At 41.2% G+C, this 24,128-nt stretch overlaps 1 protein-coding gene across 2 annotated transcripts in view; it reads right to left on the bottom strand.

Moving 5' to 3' along the window:
* The window catches only part of CTNNA1 (catenin alpha 1), an 82,552-nt gene extending 64,800 nt beyond the window's left edge, over positions 1–17,752 (bottom strand). The window contains exons 1-7 of one of the 2 annotated variants that reach the window (XM_066611231.1): positions 17,573–17,752; positions 10,226–10,332; positions 8,166–8,361; positions 5,804–5,970; positions 5,139–5,258; positions 4,329–4,595; positions 531–734 (exon numbers count right to left, since the gene is read on the bottom strand). In XM_066611231.1, the coding sequence (XP_066467328.1) occupies positions 531–734; positions 4,329–4,595; positions 5,139–5,258; positions 5,804–5,970; positions 8,166–8,361; positions 10,226–10,330 (1,059 nt within the window). In that variant the 5' untranslated portion in view covers positions 10,331–10,332; positions 17,573–17,752. Of the gene's footprint in view, positions 1–530; positions 735–4,328; positions 4,596–5,138; positions 5,259–5,803; positions 5,971–8,165; positions 8,362–10,225; positions 10,336–17,572 lie in introns of both variants that reach the window. The other variant, XM_066611239.1, reaches the window with a different exon arrangement.
* Positions 17,753–24,128: the final 6,376 nt, after the last annotated feature.

Genomic DNA, 24,128 nt, shown 5'->3' with positions numbered 1-24,128 from the left:
TAGTTTCAAGCTGTAGCCAATCAGAATTTAGGTAGTAATTCTATGTGTTTATGTGGGAGTACATCCCATTTAACTCCGCAGGACTTGCTTCTGAATAGAAATGAACAGGACTGCCCTGTTAGCTTAGATACCAAGAACCATTCTTCATATTTAAGGGAACTGAGCATTGAAATAAAATTGTCCAGAGAAACTGAAAAAGATAAGTATCTTGGAAAGGTGATAAATATCCATGTAGAACTACATATTCTTCCAGTGCAGGGAGCTAGAACTACAAAAATCCTAAACATCCACTGTAATTTCATCCTACTTTCAAAGGAAAGATAACTGGAGTAATTTAAAAGTTATGTACAGCAAAAAGGACCATATCACATGAAGGAGTTGCCACTGACCCAATTATATTTGCAGAGATATTCTATTGGAATCTCAACGACACAGATTCACTGCTTAGCTCTAGACACTTAACCAGAGCTGAAAGATCAAATTAAACACAAACATACAAAACTAAAATACCAAACACTGTGGTTACTCACATTTCCCATGTATTCTGAAAGTAGATCTTGCAAGGCTTGTCGCACTGCATTACACTCTGCAACTATGCGTTCCCGTCGGTCATCACGTGTGCAGGACGAGTCAGCCATTAGGGCTGCACCACTAATGATGCTCTCCAGGCGCTCTTCCAGGGAAGGCCTAAAACGCTCCTCGCTGAAGTTCAAAGGATCCACAATAATTTGTTTCTGGTAAAAAGAAAAGTTTTTCAACTCATAAGAGGTGCTACTCTGGATCAATGTGATGAATGTCTCTTAGACTTGCCAGAGAGTAAAGCTTTCATTTTGACAGGCAAGATACTGGCATATCTCAAAATGTTACCCCGTATTAATCAGTTCCATCCTGTCAATCTACAGAAGTCTAAGGGTCCTATCTACATAGTTATCTTCCTTAGATAGCTGTATACTCTGGTAGAAAGGAAGAGTAAAAGTTAACAAATTGCAAACTTCTTTTCAAAACTAGATAGTTCCAAGACCACCACAAATTCAACTCCTCCAGGCAAAGCAGAGTTTTAATTGAGTATGCAGCAGCGTAGCTTATAACAAGTTAAAGCTGCATCAGTGACTCCACTTCAATCTCTTCCGAGAGCCAAATAACTATGTTAAAAAACCAACTTCAAACCAAGTGTTGCAGTTTACCATTTTAAGTGTTTCATGTTAATTATATTGTGCAGCACCTTGCTTTCTTTTAGGCGCTTGAAATGTTAATTCTGCTGGTTTATTATTGAACAAAATTCAACTGTATCCAATTCCTCTTGAAAGGCTTCTGAGCAGTAAGATTTCTGAAGACTATTGACATTATGTACTCACAGGCATATGCACGTATTACCTTTGTACTAATGTCAGTTATAATCACTGCAAAAGCTGCCTAGTCAAGCCTGACAACCTCCCCCCCCCCAAATGTTTCACATATCTGCAAGAGAGTGAATGTCTGCCTTTTCCTAATCACACTGGCAATGCAGGCAGGGGAGGTGTCACTGGTAAGAAGTTGAAAAGCTGTATGACGAATCTGTTACTTTTCAGTTAGGATGAACCTGAGTAGCTTCTGTCCTAGAAGCCCCATTTGGCATGCAAATGTGATCAAAGGGTTCAGGGACAGAACGAACTCTGTCCTCTTGAGTAAGAGAAGAATTGCCAACAGGATTTTTTGGGCTTAGAATATTATCTGTATTCAGATCCACATGTAAGGGGATGCAATCCCTAACTCTATTCACGTTCAGACTAGATTTGAAAGCCTGGGAAAATCTGGACACAAATTCTCTGAATTCTGAAATGGAAGATTTAAAACTTTATGGGAAAATTCACTGTCTTAAGAAGCTTTATCACTCTGAAAAAAAAGGGTTCAAGTGTTTTAAAAGACTAACAGTCCATATTACTCTAAATCACTTAGATCCCAGATTCAAAGTTTATCATATTAATGAAATAGCAGTACCCTGGCTTCTCAAGTAACAATCGGTTGTACTGGCACTTTTGTGCCAGCACAGCACATCCATTCTGGACCTTCTGTGCAGAAATGCTACCATTCGGCCTGCAAGAGCTGGCTGTTTTGAGCCATGTGCATTCTGACTTCCAGACAAACCTCCAGAAAAGAACTGGTATTTTATGTTGGGAACTTGGCATATTATAATCATTTGACTACTAAATATGCAACACTTAGGGCTTTGCTGGAAATGCAGTACTATCAAAGTTTATAAATTAAAATATAAAACTTTAGATATTGGGTTCCAAATTTAATCTGGAAATCCGCCAAGTATATTTGATCTAGCAGCAGGAGACCATGATCTCATACAATACAGACTCTAAATAGTCTTGCTTTTCATTTGCCTCAGATTCCTATATCTTCGTATTAACTGGAATTCAAAGAATGTTTGAACACACTCACAGAAAACCAGGGAACCAACCAGTACATGAAGGAGTAAGCAGTTCATGCCAACCTTCTACTTTCTGCAGTACAGGAAGCTCAATGGAACATCATAATCAAGAGTTATTTCAGACAATGTGGAATAAACTTGAAATACGAGTATTTTCAATGACTTACTGCAAAACAGCAGGATACAAATTAAATAGATAGAAGTTTAATTTAGTATATAGTTTCTATGACACTGGAGGCCTGATGTTTAACCATAACGAAGTCCAATAAAGTACAATGGTATGAACCAAGAGTATGAGTACTCTCAGCTACGTAAACAGAGAATAGCAAACTGAATGATTATGGCAATTTAGATGTTCAGCATTTAAAAGTTTAAATATCCAAAGCTCATTGTACCTCCTTTATTATATTACAGGAACTTTTAAGTTTCTCTCTAAAAGTGAGCCATTTCTGTTTTTACACGAACAGACTGAGCACTATGTACCTGTACTGTTTCCAAAGAGAAATGGGAAAAGTCTTCCCTTTTTAATTGCAATGTTCTATTTTCAACTTTTGTTTATTCCTATCTGGAGTGAGGCACACTTAGATGCCTCAAGGTAAGTAAGTTCACCTCGAATGTTGGGTAAAGACCTTCATAACCACGTTTCATAAACAGCACAAAATATTGTATAGATGGAGCTTGTTTGTTCATGGAATTTTTACCTGGTTCAACGTGGGCCCCCAGGACCTGCATGGAGTCAGACTCAGCCCCAACTGAGCCCTCTGGAGGGGATTAGAGTTGTGCTCCAGTCACCTCTAGAGGCTCTTCTGAGGCCCCCAGAGGTCCTTGAAGGGCACTTCTGGTTTTCAGGCAAAAACCAAAGTGCCCTTTGAGGACCTCTGGAGGTCATTTTGAGGCCTGTGGAGGCAGCACACGGCCTCCAAAGGCCTCAGAACAGCTCTGGACGCGACCAGAGGAAGGCTGGGTGGACCTGGGTGGACCTTGAAGTTTGCGTGACTTGGTTTCATGCAAAATTTGATATTTGCGTGGGTTGCAGGAATGGAACCCTCACAAATAACGAGGGTCCACCTGTACTCTGAGAACATTTACATAGCACATGATTATAAAACTGAGAAATAAAGTTAGTTAAAGTTTAAGAAATTAACAGAACCATAATAAAATCCTAGTTTGACATTACTGGTCTAACCTAATTACTCAATGCAATGAGAAGGGCTTTTAATTTAAAGGAAAAACATTGTTTAACAATAGCCTCGTTAGTGCGGGTGAGGGCAGCTGACAGATAATTCAATCATTCTCTCTCTAGGGGCTTAGAACAACTTCACTCCCAGGCAAGCGACCCCCTCCCTTCCCCCTGAACACATGAAAGAATGCAAGTGATTATCACTTCCCTACCTTGAAGTGAAGTCTTTCTGAGTGTCTGGAGAGAGAATAATTGATTCTGCCTGAGGGTCTGTCTGATGCTTCTGTCGTGCATTACAAATGTCAGCAAGGATGTTTTTAAATCACTGAGCAAAGGGACATTGTTTTAAATGGATTTCCTTTGTGATTTTTGGTATCCAGTTGTGAGCTAGAATCCTCGTGGATACTGAGATTCAACCTGCACTAGCAGGAATTTCGGGCTCACACACTCCTCTCTCCCTCCAAATGTAAGGAGAGAAGACTGCAGTTTTTTATGCTTAGAAATACCATGATTAGTCACTGAAACTGAACCCTCCCAGTTTATTCCAGCTGTAGTGAATGAAAATGCAAGTGAGGATCTTGGTTCAGATGTTTACAAAAGCGATTTGTAGCTATCTGAACCAGTGCTAAGTCAGTCAAGATATGGTTACTTTTCATTCTTAAAAAAGAATTAAAATGGTTCTTGTAAAAGTTATAAAAAAAGGAATTGTCTTCTGAGAAATGTAGTACTTACATCAAAGTTGTTAAGTGCATAAGCCAATTCTCCACCACCACTCTGTGGCTGAACCGAGTCCTCAGAAGCTGTTGCTTGGGCTGCATTAGAGATTCCTGTTACTGCCTGCTGCAACTGCTTGTAGATTAAGTCCCGATTGGCTTTGTAAGCTGCTACATCTGGATGCTGCAGACATGCTTGAGAAGCAGTGTAAAGTATAGGAATGTTTTTCTGAAGAATTCCTCTGGCTGCAGCCATCTGATCACGATGGCCTATATCTTTTAATTCCTGCACAGAAAATTTCAGTATGACATATATGCTTAAAGACATTAACCACCATAGTTCAGTTGAGTATTTAGACCCCTTCCATAATTAACTGTACTGCATATGCTATCTTTGAACAAGTCGCATTCATCAGACAGTACAAAAGTCTACATGACCACCAAAGCACCATCCAATCCCAAGTCCTAAAAAAATCTGTTTTCTAACCATCAACGCATTCATGCTGTTCCTCCATCTTCTGCCATTACCCCCATGGAAAAGATGCATTATTTACCAATATGCAACTTGCACAGATTTTTTTTCTTTAAAAACCCAGGAATTCACAACTAGTGTAAAATATCATGTTTTAGGTGGTTAAATTGTGTTACCAATAACAAGGCAGTTTTAGTTGGTCAATAAGATAAAGATGGTCAACCCTGGTAGCAACTGTAACATGTTGATCACAATGTTTATTATTATTATACTCCTGACTGCCCTTATAGTAATATATGAACAGTGACTACATCTCTGAAAAATAGGCAAGTTGACACTATACTATTGTCACTATACCTGTTGTCTCTTGCCTGCCATTATGTTAAGCTTATCCACTTCTGGCTTAAGAGCTTTGTACTGTATTCCTAAATCCTGCTCCGTTCCAGCATTTCTTAGTTTCAGGATGCCTTCTTCTACCTAAAAATATAATATCAGGTTTTAAATAAAGTATATATAAACAATGCAGTATTTAAAATGTACTGAAGAAAGTGACAGTTATTTCTAAGAGCATTGCATTCAAGCAAATAAAATGTTTCCTCTACCCACCCATTCCCCAAAACAGGCAGGCTAAATCAGTGATGAAGTACGGACTGGGAATGTCATTCTCGACTACTAAAATACATTAATGGGTTACTGAAATACAACATTGTGTAGATAGTTAATAAAGTCCAAAATAGGGACTAGAATGGGGGGGCAGTTGGGGAAAAGGAGATAGTCGGTTTGTTAGTAACAAACCTGGCAGTCAGCAAACACATTGAGGAATAAAAACTCCCCACTAGATCAGAATAAATACATATCTAGTCCAGACACCATGTTTCCCAAGTGGCCAATCAGATGCTTCTGGGAAGCCCACAAGCAGTACAGGAGTATCCCTCTCCTGAGCCTTGGGATAATTATCTTAACACCCTTCATAATATACACAAGAACGTTAGAGAAAAAACTATGGAGAAACTACTACTTACAACTTTAAGCTGAACAAGCAGTTTGTACACATCCGCCATGTCAGCCAAAATAAGCAGGCGGGTAACTGCGGACAGGAGAGCCCGGGCTGCTCTCACCATGTTGCCTCGTTTCACAGAAGAACACGGGTCATCAGCAAATTCTCCAGAGGCACTTTTCATCAAGTCTCCTGCGTACACCAAGTTCACAAGAAAGTGATTACTTTCCTTTAGTTCTTATAATAATCACTGTGTAAGTTACAGTTTGTACTTCCTACAGATGAAAACAGTGACACATGAAATCAGACTTGCTAGGTATGTCTGAAATACCTTCTGAGGAGTCGGTTGGAGTCCTGGATCACTGTCTGGAGGCGGTTGGGGGCTGGATGTGGGCGAATAAGCTAAAATTAAATCCGGATAAGACAGAGGTGCTCTTGGTTCGGAAATCCACAGCACGGGTATTGGACTATCGTCCTGCTCTGAATGGGGTTGCACTCCCTCTGAAGGAGCAGGTCCACAGCTTGGAGATTCTCCTGGATCCACAGCTGCACCTGGAGTCCTAGGTGGCAGCAGTGGCCAGGGGAGCCTTTGCACAGCTTCGGCTGATTCGCCAGCTGTGATCATACCTGAGCTGTGCAGACATGGCCACAGTAACCCATGCCCTAGTGACATCTAGATTAGATTATTGCAATGCGCTCTACGTGGGGCTGCCCTTGAAGATGGTCCGGAAATTACAACTAGTACAGAACGCGGCTGCTCGTGTGGTTGCTGGGGCACGTTGGTTTGACTCTGCTGAGCCGCTGCTTCGGCGACTACACTGGCTGCCAGTTCTGTTCCGGGCCCAATTCAAGGTGTTAGTTTTGACTTTTAAAGCCCTTTACGGCTCGGGCCCGGGATATCTGAGGGACCGCCTCCTTCCTTATAATCCTGCCCGTGCTCTTAGATCATCTGGAGGGGCCCTTTTGACTGTGCCGCCACCAAGAAAGGTGAGATGGGTGGCGGCTGGGAAGAGGGCCTTCTCAGTGGTGGCTCCCGAACTCTGGAATACCCTTCCCTTAGAATTGAGAACTGCTCCCTCTTTGTTAATATTTTGGCGTGGACTGAAGACCTTTTTATTTCAAAAAGCTTTTAATTGCTGACAGGCTGGCTGGCTTTCTTCCTCTTTTTTCTCTTTTATATTAGAATCCACAGGGCTTGTTTTAGATTTTTTAATTATGTGCACCTGTTTTAATTATTGTTTTTAATTGCTATTTTTGTATTTTTATTGTTGTAAGCCACCTTGTGTGACCATGGCGGGATATAAATAAAATAAACAAAATACAATACAGAGAGTAGACAGGGCATAAACCTGCTAAATCATGGAACACTAAGGATACTCTTAAGATGTAGGACTAGACAGCACTGTTGTTACAAATAGGAAGAATGCAAAGTAATTTTTCATTTTGCAGTACAGATTCAAGATGCTATTTCCATTACAATATTTGATCTATTCAGTTGAACAATATCTAGTTTTGACCTTTTGGTGGTCTAAGGTTAAAGTCATTACAACTGTTAATGCATACCTCCTATTAAATTAGTCCATCACTATAACTGGGGGAAAAATTATGGTACTTGACTTTTTCCAGAGAATAAAAAGTTCCTTGCACACATGACATACGCTCCTTCAACTTAAAGGCAGTTTCTGAGATCAACCAATTCTACCCCATGGTCTAGATCAGCCATTCTCAACAGGAGTCGTGTGGCTTCCCAGGGGGACTTGGCATATTTGAAAGGGCCACAGACTGGACACTGTAAGAAGGGGATTTTATGTTTATCTGTTTGTGTTGTATCTTTGATGTGGGAGGGGGGATAGCTTGGAACCTGAGAAGAACTCCTAAGGGGCCATATCCAAAAAAAGGCTGTGAATGGCTACTCTAGATTCTCAAAGAGTTGACAAGATCATGGGGGAAAATGTTGTTTAGAATAATGCACAATGTGCTATTAGTGTTAATTCATCAGAAATTGTATTTAATGGATTTCAGCTACAGAAGATCGAAACAGCATTCGCAAAGCTCACTGGGTGACCTTGAGTTGGTCACAATCTGTCCATCCTGGCTACCTCACAGGGACTCCTGTGGGAACTGGGTGGGAGATTATGTATGCCACCTTGAGCTCTTTACAGAAAGGGTAGTAGGATTAATAGATTGATTTTAAAAAGACCAAAGGTGGTGGTATACTGGAGAGCACCAAGAGCCAAGGCTACAGAGTATTTTTCCCCCTCTTTTGAAAAAGGATGCGACTTCATGCATGCGCTGGTAGGTATGTGGCACTGTAGGCTATTAACTGATGCCAGAAGCTGCAAGAGTCACAGCCAATTCAGGCCCTATCAGAAGGCCACACTACATACCTTGTTTGCGAACATCTTCCACTGCTGCCACCAACTCTTCTTTAAGAAATTGGCTCTCTTTTGCAATTTTGTCCCCTTTCTCCAAAAAGTTCTCTGTTGCTTGCTCAACTGATGCAGCAAGGACATGAGCTTTTTTAGAGCGGCCTCTTTTTTTGTTGGAAGGGCCCTTGTTACTGGTATTCACCAGAGTTGTAACCTGGAAAGTAGTTTCATAAAGAGCACATTTTATTATTTTAGTCACAATGAGAACTTCAGGTATTACAAAGGAACTACACACTTTCATTCACCAACAACTAATTCCATAAACTTGAGAAGTTTTAAACTAATCTTCATGTCAAGTATTACCTTTACTGAAAGAGTAACTGCCAGTGTGACGTTCCTATGGCAAACATGGGAACTTGCAGACACACTGTTTTGCAGTTTGACAGACAACTCTTGTTTCCATTTTTTTCCTGCTTGTGCAAATCCATTTCCCCTGCAACTCTCCAATTCACAGTCTACATGTTAAAGCTTGCCTCTCATGTGCATCCATGCTACTGCACAAAACTCTATTGAATTTTCCTCTCTCCCATTGCTTAAACTGCACGTCACTCATCCTCTCATATGTTTTTCCTCTTGCTGTGGCATGCTGAAAATTTTCAGAATTACTTTCTATATTATGGAAACAGTTCACTGTTTTGTACACACATCTGTTTAATGCTGTACAGGATTTTCCCCCTTTCTTATGTTGTATTCCCACCATTCCTCTAAGGAGTACAGAGTGGCATTCATGGGATTATCCGAACTCCTCCTTGAGTTAGGCTACAGTGGGAGAGAGTTAGTTGCCCAAGGCCACCCAGTAGGATGAACTGATTCAAATAAGGTTCCCCCATTTCCTACAAAGGAATCTCAGAAAAAGTTAGAGTGCATTGCTGTGTAAAAAGAAAGCCGTAGGGTAAATGCCTGCCTTTTGCGATTATGCATTTAAGTATGGTGCTACAGATCACATGCTGAATTAAAATTTATTGATTTACAATGAAAGAAAGCCTTTCTACTATGTGGCAATGTACGTTTTAATGATTTCTTAAAACATTTTATTTCTATTTAAATAAACCAGCCACATGGTTAAAACCAGTTCTGGAAGCCAACTACAGCCAGCTTTAAACCAGAATTGAAAAGATAGTCTGAAGAAGGCTCCAGGTTTATAGTCAGTTATGGTTGGCATCTAAAACTTGCTTTCAACCATATGACTAGTTTAAAGCTAGTTATTGCACACATAATGTCAAGCACAGTGCTGAAAGAAGCAAGGGAAGAAGAACAGTTGAGCATGAAAACAGTACATAAACACATGGAGGAAGGAGGAGCACACTGAACTGCTAGGTGTGCTTCTGATCTCTCAGCCATGGTTAAGACTACAGTCTGGAAGTATTACAGGACCAGTAATTCCTTATAATACAATCCTATACATGTTAAGTGAGTAGTGTGTTCAGTGAGTCTTTCGGGTAAGTACATAGATTTCAGCCTAAGTCATATTAAAAACCAGATTGAAGTCACTGTGGCAAGGTATTAACAATGAACTTATGTGGCATTAGTTTAAGAGGAACTTAAGCACAGCTATCCTTGGAATCAGTGTCATGGATTTCAGTATTAAAAGACAGGTGTAAACTGTGCTTTAACGAAGATCGAACTTCATTTTACACTTAGATATTTTTTAAAGAGAAACCAAACATCCACAAGTTTAAAAAGGGGGAAAAAATATTCAACCTGCTACCAAATGAGTTCCACTGACAGATTCTGAACATGCATTTTTGGCATCTAAACACAATATTCTATCCACTATACCAGTTCTTGCATAAGTGCATTCTGCATACAAGATGGTATAAATGGCCGGTATCATATCCAGCCAAATTTAGCAAGGCTGTGCCAGCTTTTAATAACCTATTTTATGATTCTTTATAAGAAAGATCAATCATGGACATATAACAAGATTCAATTTGGCATAGCAGTCACTACACATTTGACAAGCTATACAGGTGTTGGTCTCCCAATGTGACCCTACAGAGTCAAAACAGAGTCATTACCTGTGTAACAAGAGGCTCTAGCAACCTTTCAACAGCCAATGTTCTTATCTCCAGGCTTTTAGGATCCCATTTGAAGTTAACATTTCCTGCATTAATAGTAGTCATTTCTGGAAAGAGAAAGACACCCAGTTATTTTGCTCGCCACATTACACAAACTTGTTTATTTATAAAAGGGTCTCACAGTAACCAATGGTGTTTACCCCCAAATTAATGTACCTGTATATAGGACTATAGCCTTAGGTGCATAAGAAAGGCAATGCCTATTAGAAATTTTTTCCAGAAGTGAAGAACATTTACTCTTGCCCCATCCAAAGAGTTAGATCAGTCGCCTTGGACTTTTTAAACCTCTAGCCCCACTTTTAGCTTCAACCAGTGACTTAGCTTTAAAACTGCAAATCTCAATTTCTCTATGTTGATATGCGATATAGAACTAGATAATTGGAAAGGGATATGAAAAATGTGCTTTAAATAAAAAACAGCTTTGGAAGTCCCCCAGATTTTCACGCTCCACGTGCAATAGAATGGGGAGATCCTCGCCACTTGGATGGAGCGGTGGTTAGATACCTGACAAATAGGCCACTTCCCATTTTGCAAGACAATTTTGTAGTTTTGATCTTCAACTATTGAATCAGTTTTCTTTAATAGATAAGAAGGTGAGAAAACGATTTGTACACAAAGACAGACACAAGAGTTTGCACCTAAATGCTCTTTTGCACAAGCATTATCTCTCACTTATGCAAAAAGGAGAAGGGGTACAATCTAAGTTAGAGATTCTCTGCAACAATTTGGAGGAATCAACAAAAATTACAACCTTCTTCCTTTTGTATGAGACAGAAACACTTGAGCAGCAGATAACATCCAGTGACACAGCCAGTTTTATAATCAAGTCTACATATACCTATATCTAAACTAAGAAATTCAAAATTATTAGACGCAGAAAATGGAAGCCACATTTTGCTCCCAATCCTTGGAATCTTTAGTACATATTCCCATAAATTGCACAAATGTAGAAATCCGCATAAATGCAGCACTACCCTAGCTACATACTGCAATTTTGTAAATGCAATTCAAATGTAGCTGCAAGTTTGAACCTTAAACTGATTTTCCACACACCAGAGATAAAGAATCTGATCCTATTTCAGATCCCATCTTTAGCACAGAGTCATATGACTCTTCTTGCAGATCAAACCATGAAACCCAGACCAAATTTTGCTACAGGCAGAGAGGAGAAACAATGCAAAACATGCTAAGAAATAATTCTGAAAGCCTCCTACAAATGAACCTAAGCTGCAAGGGCATGAACACACATGACCAAAACTGTATCTGTACTTTAGAAAGGAGATAATCAAGAAGGAACCAAGGCACTGAACCCAAGCATGTGTTCTTTAGCAGCATGCGATTTTACAAAGAGCCTATTCCAAACCACTAGCAAGTGTCTTCAAACTACTGCAGTGATTGAAAATATATTTTACCAGAGTGTAACAAAATGAATTAAGCACTTTGAGGTCTCCTTTTCCTCTCACAGTCCTTCAAACTACCCCAGTTTGTTTGAAGCAAGACATAAGCTAGCAAGACATAAGCTTACAATAATTTTGGATTTCAGCTGCATAGCTACTTCTATCACAACCTACATTAGCACTATTCACATGGCGCTGGGGAGCAGGACTGCAAACTCCTCAATGCATTTGCAAATTTCCTCAAACACACACATCTGAGGAAGGGGGGAAGGCAAAGACACCATGATCCTACTCCTCTTTATGTATTTTCACTGTACACATGGGGACATGGGTACCATTCTTTGATACTTAAAGCAGAAGTAATAAAACACCTTCTACATATTTTAGGAGAGGTGCCCCAAAAGTTCTTATCTCACACTGTAGAGTCTAGCCCACCAAAGAAATCAACTCCCATACCCAAATCTTATTTTTATGAACACTGTTTGTTAAAGAACTGCAACAGCAGTACTCAATTCTTTTATAGACTCTAGAAACCTGCCACTAAAAATGTGGATTGTTAGTTTAAATCCATCTCAGCTTCCCATCTACTGTCACCACTACCCACCACTACATCCTTCTAGTTACTGTCAGTATGGAAACTTCCCACTCTTGCCATTAAGAGAACTTCTTCAGTTCTCTACAGTTACCTTTAACCCCTCCTCTCCCCAAATCCATGTCTCCATAGTCTGATCCTCTCTCGGATCATTACCTCCTCCACTAATCCTTCCCTTGAGCTTTCTTAGCTTGCTGCCTACTTTACCACCTTATCACCATCATTCAGCCACTTTGCCTCTGGCCTACCTGTCAAGTTGTCGTCAGTATGTTGACCATGTGCCAAACTAAGCATTATTTACAGAAAGTAAGAGAAAAGAACATCAACAACCCAAAATCTGCTCTACAGACTTCAGTGAGAGCAGCCTTGGAAAAATCACAACTGTTGCTAGAAAGGAATAACTGTGCACTGATGTCATCAAGAGCCTCAAACTTTTGTTCTTCTATTCCAGTCATAGTGAGAAAGTACAGAAAAACAAACTCAAATACTGAACAGAGCAATGCATCAGTTTTGGCAGGAAGCCTAGATGACAATTAAACTACTGCATTAATGGAAGTACTGTACTTGTCTGGCAGACTACATACCAGACATTAATCATCCTATCCATAGAACTACACAACGCACTAGGCAGAGTCCTCAACAAATAATCAAAGAACGACAACACATTCTCTAGATAAGCAATGTTAAAGATGACTGCACATTAAGCAGAATGCAGTGGATAAATTAAATAGAGACTGATTCTACAGAGCAGCAGCTACTTAAGGAGGAAGGGAAAGGAAGGAGAGAGACTAGTTATTCTGGTAAGAAAGTGGATTTGCAATTATACCCTAAAATTACACTGCCCTAGTGTTTTTATCCACTTAAAACAGCATTCCTGTTTTGAGTACAAGCAGAAGACTACATTTGTGACAGAAACTGAAAGATCCAAGTGGGTGTAATACACAAAGATACTATGTATGTTAAATTAAAGAGAATATAGGCAATGTTATTTAAGTCTTTGATCCTCAGCATGCACACCTGAATAAAGTTCATGAAAATTCAAATGGACTTAGTTATCTTAAGATCAAGGCATGGCCCAGCACATATGACATAATAGTTTGGTATAGTCAAACAATTCTTTCTATGTAGAGAAACATGACTAATGATTCCCCCCCCCCCAAACACACACACCCCAAGAAGGAGTCAAGAATGGATTACACAAGACAGGAGAAATGGTTATGATTCATTTCAAACATACAATAGTCAGATTGACTTTCCCCACCAGAAGGAAGTATATCTGCTGTACCTTAGCACCATTCTGTTAGAATTATTAAAGCAAGCCTCTCTGTAAGGGTACTTGTTAACCCTAATCCCAAAACACACCCTTCCATAAAATTTCCTACTAGTTCTATTTAAATGTTTTTATGCTGCTTTTCCTACACTCAGGATCTCAAAAATGGTTTAGGTATACATCTCTACAGCAGATGTTTTCACTTCTATCAATCACAGGCTAGAATTAAAGGGAAACAGATCAAAGATTTGCAAGACAAAGTTTCTATAGCTCCTAGAAAATGCTCTGCAAAAAGTGTGCAAGATTAGATGTGTAGAAGAAAGCAAGGCAGCATAGAAAAGCTGAAAGAGCCTAGAAACCTTTCCAGGCCCTACTTCCAAGAGCCTAGAAATCTGACACTGGTACCTAGGAATGCAAAATATTTTTCAAGCCCTGGAAAGAAGAACAATGATAACAGAGGAAGGATAAGAATGAAGGGAGTGTTGACACTGCACATGCCTGATCTTCCGAAAGACCAGAACTACATCAGCTTCACAGACAGAAATGAAATTTCCACAACCAGCCCCAATCTTTTCGAATCATATGAATGAGAACATTAACTATGTACACAGTATCAGTTACAAGAGAGAGATGAGTGATCACCTTCTATGTGTTAGAATGAGGCATCCCCTAGTGTTGGAAAAACCACAAGTGTCTGGGCATCTAAAAATTTGATGCCAGTGTTGAAAAATCTAGCCGTAACTTAAAGATTTAACTGGGATTTACTGAAACAGTTTCCACTGGCCTGAACCCCATGACCCTATAAGCATTAACAGGGTAAGCAACCACATGGTTCAGAAATATACTTCCTTTCCACATAAGCATTGCCCCATTCCAGGGTGCTGGGGATGATGCCATAGGATTAAAGTACAGGAAATAGCCATATAGGGTAAGATCCACAGAAAGCTGTCTTCAGGTCATGCAACTTTAGTAACATATCAATCTATCTAGTTTTCAGTCAGAAACAATTGGTTACTTCAGATGCCAACCTTGACCTACTCAGATACCAAAACCACATAAACAGGTTTCCTTTTCTGGATTATTTTGTCATGAGTCTTCTCTCAAAAGTAAAAACTACCTTAATCATTGGGAGAGAAAAAATAACAAGATCTTATTTATTTCAATTATCTAGAACTGTACCAACTGTTTCAGTACTGGGGGGGGGGGTGAAATTAGCTGTCACCTCAGGGGGACCATTTAGGGCAAATTGGTCCTCATGCCCAGTGTTTTAGACCAGACAACGTTCATTTCTAAGATGTACATAGCCTTCAGATTAACTTCACTGGTATTGCACACACAGTAAAAAAAGGCAGGTTTCAGCTAAGAAGTGGGCAAAGGAGAGAAACACACAATCCATGGATGCAAAGAACAACAAATTCAGCAGTTTTAAAAGTCCAACATGCACACACTAAGCTATGTTTTTTTTTAGAGATATACAGATACTGAACCCATGACAAACAAAAATGTGTTTATATGTTTTTAATAAATGCTAAATTGTATTTATCTTAAGACTATATCCAATACACATCTGAATATGTTCACGCTACTTTATAAGCTGTTTCCCAAAGTATATGACTTGTAACAAAACACATCAGAAGTGTTGCAGTTCTTAAAATATACTTTAATTTACAGCAAGACCTCATTTAAAGTTGATAGGTTCTTAGAAACTGCAACTTTAAGTGAAACAACTTATAACACAACCAATTTTACCTTAAGAAAGATGCTATTTAACACTTTCTTATGAGATGGGCTTACTGAGCTTTTTCCTATTGCATCACAAAGAACAGCTGCGCCTCAGAATGCCTTTCAGAACCCTCAGACTAATGGGGGAAGAGGGTGTCCAACAGGCCAAATACAAACCCAAATGCATTGAAGTCAATGGAGACACTTGTGCAAAATGTACAACTAGTTTTTAATGAAGCAGAAAACACCAGTTGTTTCTAAAGTCAAGGTTTGTTAAATTGAGCATTCATTGTAGACTGCTTTCTCAAACATTAGCACAATATTCATATTATATAGGTATCACCCCATGGTTAAGAATCCACTTTAGTTTGCATAAAATATAATCAAATTTGTTACGCCAAGATTTTTAGCGTAACAACCAGAACTGGATGTCACCACTACCCAAATTCTGAACAGTTCAGCTACCACCACAGGATGGGTTGGTTGAAGTCCCTATTAAGGTACAAAGTTGGTCAAACTAGATGTGATGTGGGACTTCTGCAATGAAAGATGAGAGACTGGCACAGGATCAGTCTATAAATACTTAGAAACATGTAAGTAGTTAGTATGCCACTTGCTCCTACTAAAACATGAATACAACATATGCTACTTGCAGCACAGATGCTTATAACCCAACAATGGAAGTCACCCTGGGCCATTAAATAGAAACAGATGGAATTTATGGGATGTTTTCATAATGGATGTCAACACAACAAACATAAACTAAACTGAACAGACAAAAAGTAATTTTACAGCAGATTGGTGGCCAACACCAGTTTTGGAGAATAAGACAAATATTTTTTATTTTAATATAATAAAGCTATGGTGAAAGGGGAACTACTATTATTGACTCTCTTTTAAAAACATTCATCTATAGTTAAATATCACTGAATTAACATCCAATCCTATCCAAAACATTCATCTATAGTTAAATATCACTGAATTAACACCCAATCCTATCCAACTTTCCAGAGGTGAAATGCTCCCTTATCTTGTGACTGCACCACTGCCCCACAGGACACAGCCCACATCTAGTTGGCATGGCTGCATTAGCGCTGGGAAGTTGGCTAAGACTGGCCCCTTGGAACATCATAATGAGCTTCAAAAAGTCGTACCAAACTTTTTCCAATCACAGCAAATATCCAAAAAACTTCTAAATAAGTTTAGATTAACTTTGCGGGGGGGCGGCAACTAAATGCAAGAAGGATCCCCCTCCTTACAAACAAACAAACACACACACACACACACACAAAATACCATTGAAGGGTGCAGGCAATCATATATCAATATATCCAATCAATACATATCTTCTAATCTTGTTCCTCTTCTAGTTTAACCTCTTAATATCATTTATCATATCATATCCTGTATAATAAATCATGTATGCCATTTATTCATCTAAATGCACTATCTCATACATCTACAACTTCATTTTCAACCAAACAAAAAATGGACTCCATTGCTCTGTGTTTAGATAGAGTTCAGGCTGTTGATCCAAAATCTCTGTAAGCCTATCCATTTCCGCCACTTTCATTATTCTCTCTATTAATTCATCTTTCCAAAGCTCTTTTTCAAAAGAGAGGTGGTAGAAGCAGGAGCAGCAGCCAGGCCCTCCCTTTCTACACTCCCAAATCAAAAGGCTGGAGAGCAAAACAAAGAATTACAGCACAAATCTATGAACGTCTACCCAGAAGAAAGTCCCATTATAGTCGATGGGGCTTACTCCCAGGAAAGTGTGGAAAGGATGGCAGCCTCAGAGCCTAATCCTTTGCGTGTCTACTCAGAAGTAAGTCCATTGTAGTCAATGGGGCTTACTCCCAGGAAAGTGTGGAGAGGACTGTTGTCCAAGTTACACACACACACACACACACACACACACACGGAACTACTAGCAGCCCAACAACTTCTGGGGAGGAAAGAAACAGGCTGAAGTTCAGTGCACACTTTCCTGGGAGTAACTGAGCGCAATGGGACTTACTTCCGAGTAGACACGCCTAGGCTTGGGCCGATAGTCCCCCCCACCGCCCAGAGCCAGAGCAACAGAGGGCGGGGAGGCCGGGAAGGCCTCAAGCGCTTCGGGAGAGTGGAGGGAGGGAGAGCGTCGTCAGGACGGCCCCAGGCCGGGCTGGCGGGGAGGGATAGGCCGCCGCCAACGCCCCGTCCCGGCTGTGCTGAAGCGGCCTCAAAGTTTCCAAGTCGGCCGGAATAGGCCGTGCCGGGCGGGCGGGCGGCAGAAGTAGCCACGGCCGCCCCGCGCGGAAAGTTACCTGCGGCTCGGCTCGGCTCGGCTTCTCTGGCCCCCAACGGAATTCTCAGACCCTCCGCCGGACGAAGAGGGGTACGCCGCCGCCCGGAACTCTTTCCTCACCGCCGCGCCCTGTCCCGGCTCGAGCCAGAGTCTGCCAAGAGGGCGAGGAAACAGGCGCTTCCGGGCACCTCCCCCCGCTGCCCTTTCTCGCTCTTCCCAGCACCGCCCTCCTCCGCCCCGCCCGCTCTTCCCGGCACCTCCTACCGTTCGCCGGCTCTTCCCGCCACCGCCCTGCGCAGGACTCACCTGCTCTTCTCAGTAGCCAGTCAGCAGCGGTGGCGAAGAAGGTGAGGATGTTCAAGGTTCTGCTGCCTGCGTGCCTGCGTCTGTGGGGGGATGAGTAACTCCTGCAGAGTTTCAGGTGAGAGTTTGGCAGTCACGTGGGCACAGGTAAGCCTGAGTCAGGTTCCTGCTGCAAGGTGTTCCCTCCCCTAAAGGAGGTGCAGATGTGTGTGTGTGTATATATATATATATATACATACATACATATATACACATATATATATACTGGAAGCAGAATAAAAACACACAGATTTATATATATATATATATATATATATATATATATATAAATATAAATCTGTGTGTTCTTATTCTGCTTCCAGTTATCACTGTGATTGTTCTTAACTGGAATAATATATATATATATACACACACACACGCACACCTATATATAAATATAATTCTTAACTTGACTATTATGTATGTGTGTGTATATATAATATACTAAAGTATAACAAAACTATAATATTTTTATTGAAGTTAAGAACAATCGCAGTGATAACTGGAAGCAGAATAAGAACACACAGATAAAAATCACAGTATCACTGGTATCAACTATATACATATATATATGTATAAACACACACTACATATTTCCCCTGGGGGCTGGGGATAAGAATAGGCCCTCAGTTTGGCTGTACTTGTCGTAAGAGGCGACTAAACAGCCACCGGGTAGATGGGACTCGTCAGCCTGGGAAAGCAGCTCATCTGAGAGAAGGAAAACTCTGACCCCAAACCTCCACTGCCTTGTGGCTACATCCAGTTATGGAAGAGGCTTCAGGAGTCAACCTCGAGGAAAAATCTGGAGCCGGAGTCCCTGAGGCAGTTCATGGCTGAACTCAGTCACATTCTGGCAACTCCTGCGATGCTGCTGGAACCAATCATATTGGCCTCTGCCATTCCATTGGACCATTTCAGCGACATGGAGAGGGGGGATTTGCTGCATGGGTAACAGCCTATCCTCCATACCTACTTTACCCAGGCTTCACGCACTGGAGAGGACACTCTGTTCCAGAACCACCATTCAGAGTGTGACACCATAGTCTTTCGAGACTGAAGGATGCCAACACTACATATAAGCAACAAGCAATAAAGCTTATGGGGAGCAGCAACCTGAGTTTGACACTAGTGGCCAAAACTCACAACCTTGGTATTTTCAAATGTAGTACCATCCTGTTATATACCATTCAATGCAGAATTTAATGCAGAATGCAATGAAACAAACCGCATCTAAATATCTCTATTCCAGTATTTCTCAAACAGTGGGTTGGGACCCACTAGGTGGATCGCGAGCCAATTTCAGGTGGGTCCCCATTCATTTCAATATTTTATTCTTAATATATTAGACTTGATGCTATCATGGTATGTGACTGCATTTGGGAAAATGTAGCATTTAACAAGCTACTATGTATATTCTATTAACAATGACAGTAAATGGGACTTAGTCCTGGGTAAGTGTGGGCAGGATTGCACCCTAGAATTGTTAAAAATTTTCCAACTTGATGATGTCACTTCTGGTCATGACATCACTACCAGTGGGTCCTGACAGATTCTCATTCTAAAAAGTGGGTCCTGGTGCTAAACGTACGAGAACCACTTCTGTATTCCATCAAAAGTTATAGCCCAATGACCAGAAAATATGTCAGTCAAAATGGGAGGCAAGAAGTTTATCTTGTAATAGAGTTCAGCATTTCAGCACTGAGAAGAGCAAGAGGCATATGCAACAGAGCATGGAGTTGTGGGAGTTCCCTGGTCTCTTCACACCATTGAATGAGATTCAAATGAGAGGCCTGGAAAACAGTTTCCTATGAGGAAAGATTGAAGGAATTTGGTATGTTTAGCCTGGAGAAGAGAATGCTGAGAGAGGATATGATAGAGCTCCTCATATACCTGAAGGGCTATCATATAGAAGAAGGAACAAATTTGTTCTCAACTGCCTCTGAGAGTAGGACAAGATCAAGTGGGTATGAGCTACAAGACAGGAGATTCCAGTTGGACATCAGGAAGAAATTCTTGACAGTCAGGATGGTTCAGCAGTGGAACAGATTGCCAAAGGAGGTGGTGAATTCTCCCTCACTGGAGATCTTCAAGCAGAGGCTCAACAGACACCTGCTGGAGATGCTAGGACAGCAATTTTCAACCACTGGTGGGCCACAAATTGTCTTCAAGTGTGCTGCGGAAGTTTGAGGCAAGGTCATTTATTAGTAGGGCCATTGGGGGATGTGAGTACCCCTCCCACAGCATGGTGTGCCTTGTCCATTGTCAAAAAATACCTGATGGTGTGCCTTGACAATAGTAGCATCATGTCAGTGTCCCATGAGATTAAAAAGGTTGAAAATCACTGCTCTAGGAGGATTTCCTGCTACAGGCAGGACTACATGACCTTGTGGGTCCCCTCCAATTCCATGATTCTATTAATCTGGGAGATGCAACCAAAACAATTAATTCTGCACTGTACTTGTGTGCATGTATGCATATCTAAACAGACAGTATAATGCTATACTAGACACAAAGGGCGTTTCCTCTTTCTAAGAAAAATTGTGTCTTAAGAAGCTAGAATTCTGGCACACACACATTCAGAATACTATTCACCATTCCATTTTTCTGCAAATGTTTGTATGCTGTTAATTTTGCCATCTGCAAGATTTCCTGGAATTTTACTAACCGTTTGCCTTTTCCCTGTACTTTGCTTATGCTGCCCTGGCAACAGCTAACACATTGAAGATCCCTGCTACATATTGATCAGATGCATATTATAAAGATGCTTGGACCTTGATGACTTACTGGCACATCGATGTGTCAGCACTATGAACGTGCTTCCTGATGAACCACAGCCCAGTTATTTGGTACACAAACAGCCCAAGGTCCTCAGTTACCAGGGGAATCGTAAATTGGATATTTCGCTTTCTTTCTTTTGAAGTAGGGGACTAAAAATGTACCCCAACTGGTTAAAGTATTTCCACAACACATAGGAAGCTGACATTCAGCAGACTTGTAGCCTAAAGCACCCTGGTTACTAGCAAAGTTATTTGTGTAGCTCTCCTCAAATTTGGGGACTCAAAACATACTTCTAAATCAGTATTTCTCAACCAGTGATAAGGGTACCATCAGTTCTAGTACCCCTAGTCACCTTCTGGTCAGCAGCAAGACAAGGAATGTGACACAATAAACAGCAGTTGGAAGATCGGTTTGGAGGGCAGAGCTCCAAAGCATGCTTTTCCATGCTCAAAAAAGCCCTCCCGTCTACCCTGAGCCTCATACTGGTGTTTGTCACATCATATCTGGCCTCCCAACCCAGAAGTAACTAGCGATGATGTCATCACCAGTTACTTCTGGTGGTACATCGAATAGGTAGATCATGTGAAGTGGTACAGCAGAGGATAAACTTTGAGAAACACTGTCCTTATGCTGCTCCTTACACTGGAGATTATGCCACTCCAGTGGTTCCTAAACTTACCATGGTCACGGTGTCCTTTTGTGGCAGCCTCTTCTTCTTGGCTCTCTCAGATGTCACCATCTTGGATCATGCAAGATCTTGTGTGATCCAAGAAGGCGGCACCTGGGAGAGCTTGGAAGATGGTGGTGCTCAGGAGAGCTGAGAAGATGAGGCCACATTCTGTGGTGACCTTGTGGTGACATTCTGTGGTGACCATGTGAATTTGCTGCAGTGCCCTGAGTGCAGTGAATTTGATGCAGCACACAATTTGGGAACCATTGTGCACCCTAATAGTGCTATTCTATACTTAAAAAGTCATTCTGAGCAGCATAGGATATGCTGCAAGCCTCAGGTGGTGGCAGAATGTCATTTTGACTATGCAACACCAATAACGACCCCAACACAACCATAACTTCCCTTCAGTGCTGGCGCAACTCCATGTCAGCATACCTCCTACGTCAACTCAGGCTGTCATAAGCCCCCAAGCAGGATGAAGTGTTGGGAGGTACAGGGAGGAGCTGGCAGATGCCATACAATAAATCCCCTCCCTGAGTGTCCGTGTAATGTTACACCACTATTGGAGTTGACATAAAATGACTTGACAGATAGGAATCCCTTCTCCCCAAGGGAGAACAAGGGTGAGAACAACTGTGGGGGAACTAAAGTGAAGACCCAGGGCTGTGGATCTGCATCATTTCCTCTCTCTGAGTCTTTAGGCTCAGTTTGGGAGAGGAGGTTGGCAGGGCCGTGATTAGCCCATTCATTGCTGCCATGATGCATGAGGCAGTCAGTTGGGAAAGGGTGAGAGGGCAGCATGATAATGGCTATGCTTGGGGATGGAAAAGATTGGTTTTGCCTTGGCATTATCCATCCCTCTGGCTAGCCTGGCTACTATCCTAGGTCCAGTGAGCAGATTTGTGTCTTGCCTGGTGCAGTTGGAGCGCCTTTCGTTGTTCACCCCAGTTCCAACCTTCCTAAAGGGGTATTTCCTTCCCATGAACTTGAGCCCTTTCTCTGGGAGACCCTGCATGTTTGTTGCACATGCCTAGTTCATTTGGGAAGGGGTATCTTTCCCCTCCTGCCTGCTCTATTCAAAATGGTATTTCATATCAGTGTGTGTTTCTGTGAGTAGCATACAGGGATTTGAACTTTGTGTGCTGGGCTTTCTCACTGTTTTTCTGGCCCTTCACTACTTGTGCCACAACAGCTGCAGCATTAGCAGGCACTATGACCTCCTTATGGAGGCTGGTTGTGTGGGTGGGTGTGGTGTGTTGACATCCTGTTCCTTAACTGTGTGTTGTTTTGCTTCTTCCATACCTAGTTCCATATCTAGCATCATTTGGACAGCTCCATAGCTGGTGCAGACTATTGGTGTTTCCATGGATGCTGGGAGCAGCTGAGGGGGTGGCTGGTGGGACTGCACCTCTGTGGAATTTTTGGGGTTCTTTTGCACTCCCTCTTTGTGCTGAACTGGTTTTGGGATTTGTTGGATGTTACACAAACATAGCAGGGATGAGATGCCATTCGAGTATAGGATCACACTGTAAGGTGCCTTGGAATTCACTTAGAAATATCCCTGTGGCTATGGGAAGCAAGAAATGTATTCCAGCTTGGGCAAGTGTTTCCAAACAACCCAGAAAGCTGAGACTTTTCACAGTAACAATGAGAAACATCTGAAAATTGTACCGTTTTTGTACCTTGTGATCATGTTTTGATCATGGAGACTTATAATTCAGACCACCACTCCAGAACAGATCAAGCAAAACTGCTCCTGTGATGTTAAAACAGGGGTGTCAACCATAAGGCCTGTGGGCCAGATGCAGCCCCAGGAAGCACTTTATCCAGCTCCTGTTATAATTGGGCTCTCCGAGCGTGATAATTGGGCTCTTTCATAACTTGAAAACATGAACAAGATTTGCACATTTTCTCTTCTGTCCTTTGCAGCTAATGAGTTTCTAAGTGAGAACAAAGTGCTTATTTCTGGCCATCATCTGCTTAATGATGTCGCTTCCTGCTTAATGATATCACTTCCGGCCTTCTGCAGATGCTGTGAATGCTATTTGGCCCTCTCAATGAAATGAGTTTGACCCCCCCCCCTTGTGTTAAAATGTGGGAGTTCTTCTGCTGCCTTTTCAAACTTGGATTTGGAGCTTCTCTGGCAGCTGCCAGGAACATTCATCTGTGCTTGCAGAATGCAAGCCTCATTTATTTATTGTTTAATAAAATACATCAGTAGATAACAAGGTATGGTAAAGCTGAACTTTTCATTCATCACCTTCGTTATCATGTTTCAATAATTTCACCCTCTAATAGAGTCTCAATGTAAAGATGTCTATTGTTTCATAATTATGATAGCAATATATAAATACAGTAGCAATAACCCCTGCTAACTTGGCAAAGAAGCATCTTTAAAGTGGTATTTTCTTATATTTAGCCAGGGTGTTGGGACTGTCCCTCTTCTCTCCAGCTTGGCATCCTCTTCAGTGGCTGTTTCTGGTGTCTCTTCTGCATCACCTATAATTACATGAAATATTTTCTCCTTCAGAATGAACAATGAAATTGTCAGCTGTAGTATGATGATAATGTACAAATTTCCCCTTAGATACGTGAATTTCTTTTGCTTGTTCACGATAATGCTAAGATATACATAGTATTTTAAGCCCAGCTAACAGTATTTTCCTTTGTTGCTCACAATCATGTGGCTTCTGTTTTCTGTTATAATTTTTTCCTTTCCTGTTTACCAAGTAGGCTGGAGTTCTTAGCACACGGGAGTAAGACCCGTTCAAGTCATCGTAAC

This window comes from Tiliqua scincoides, chromosome 1, assembly GCF_035046505.1.
Source record: "Tiliqua scincoides isolate rTilSci1 chromosome 1, rTilSci1.hap2, whole genome shotgun sequence".
Lineage (NCBI taxonomy): Eukaryota > Metazoa > Chordata > Lepidosauria > Squamata > Scincidae > Tiliqua > Tiliqua scincoides.
This window is presented reverse-complemented; position numbering and strand designations above follow the sequence as displayed.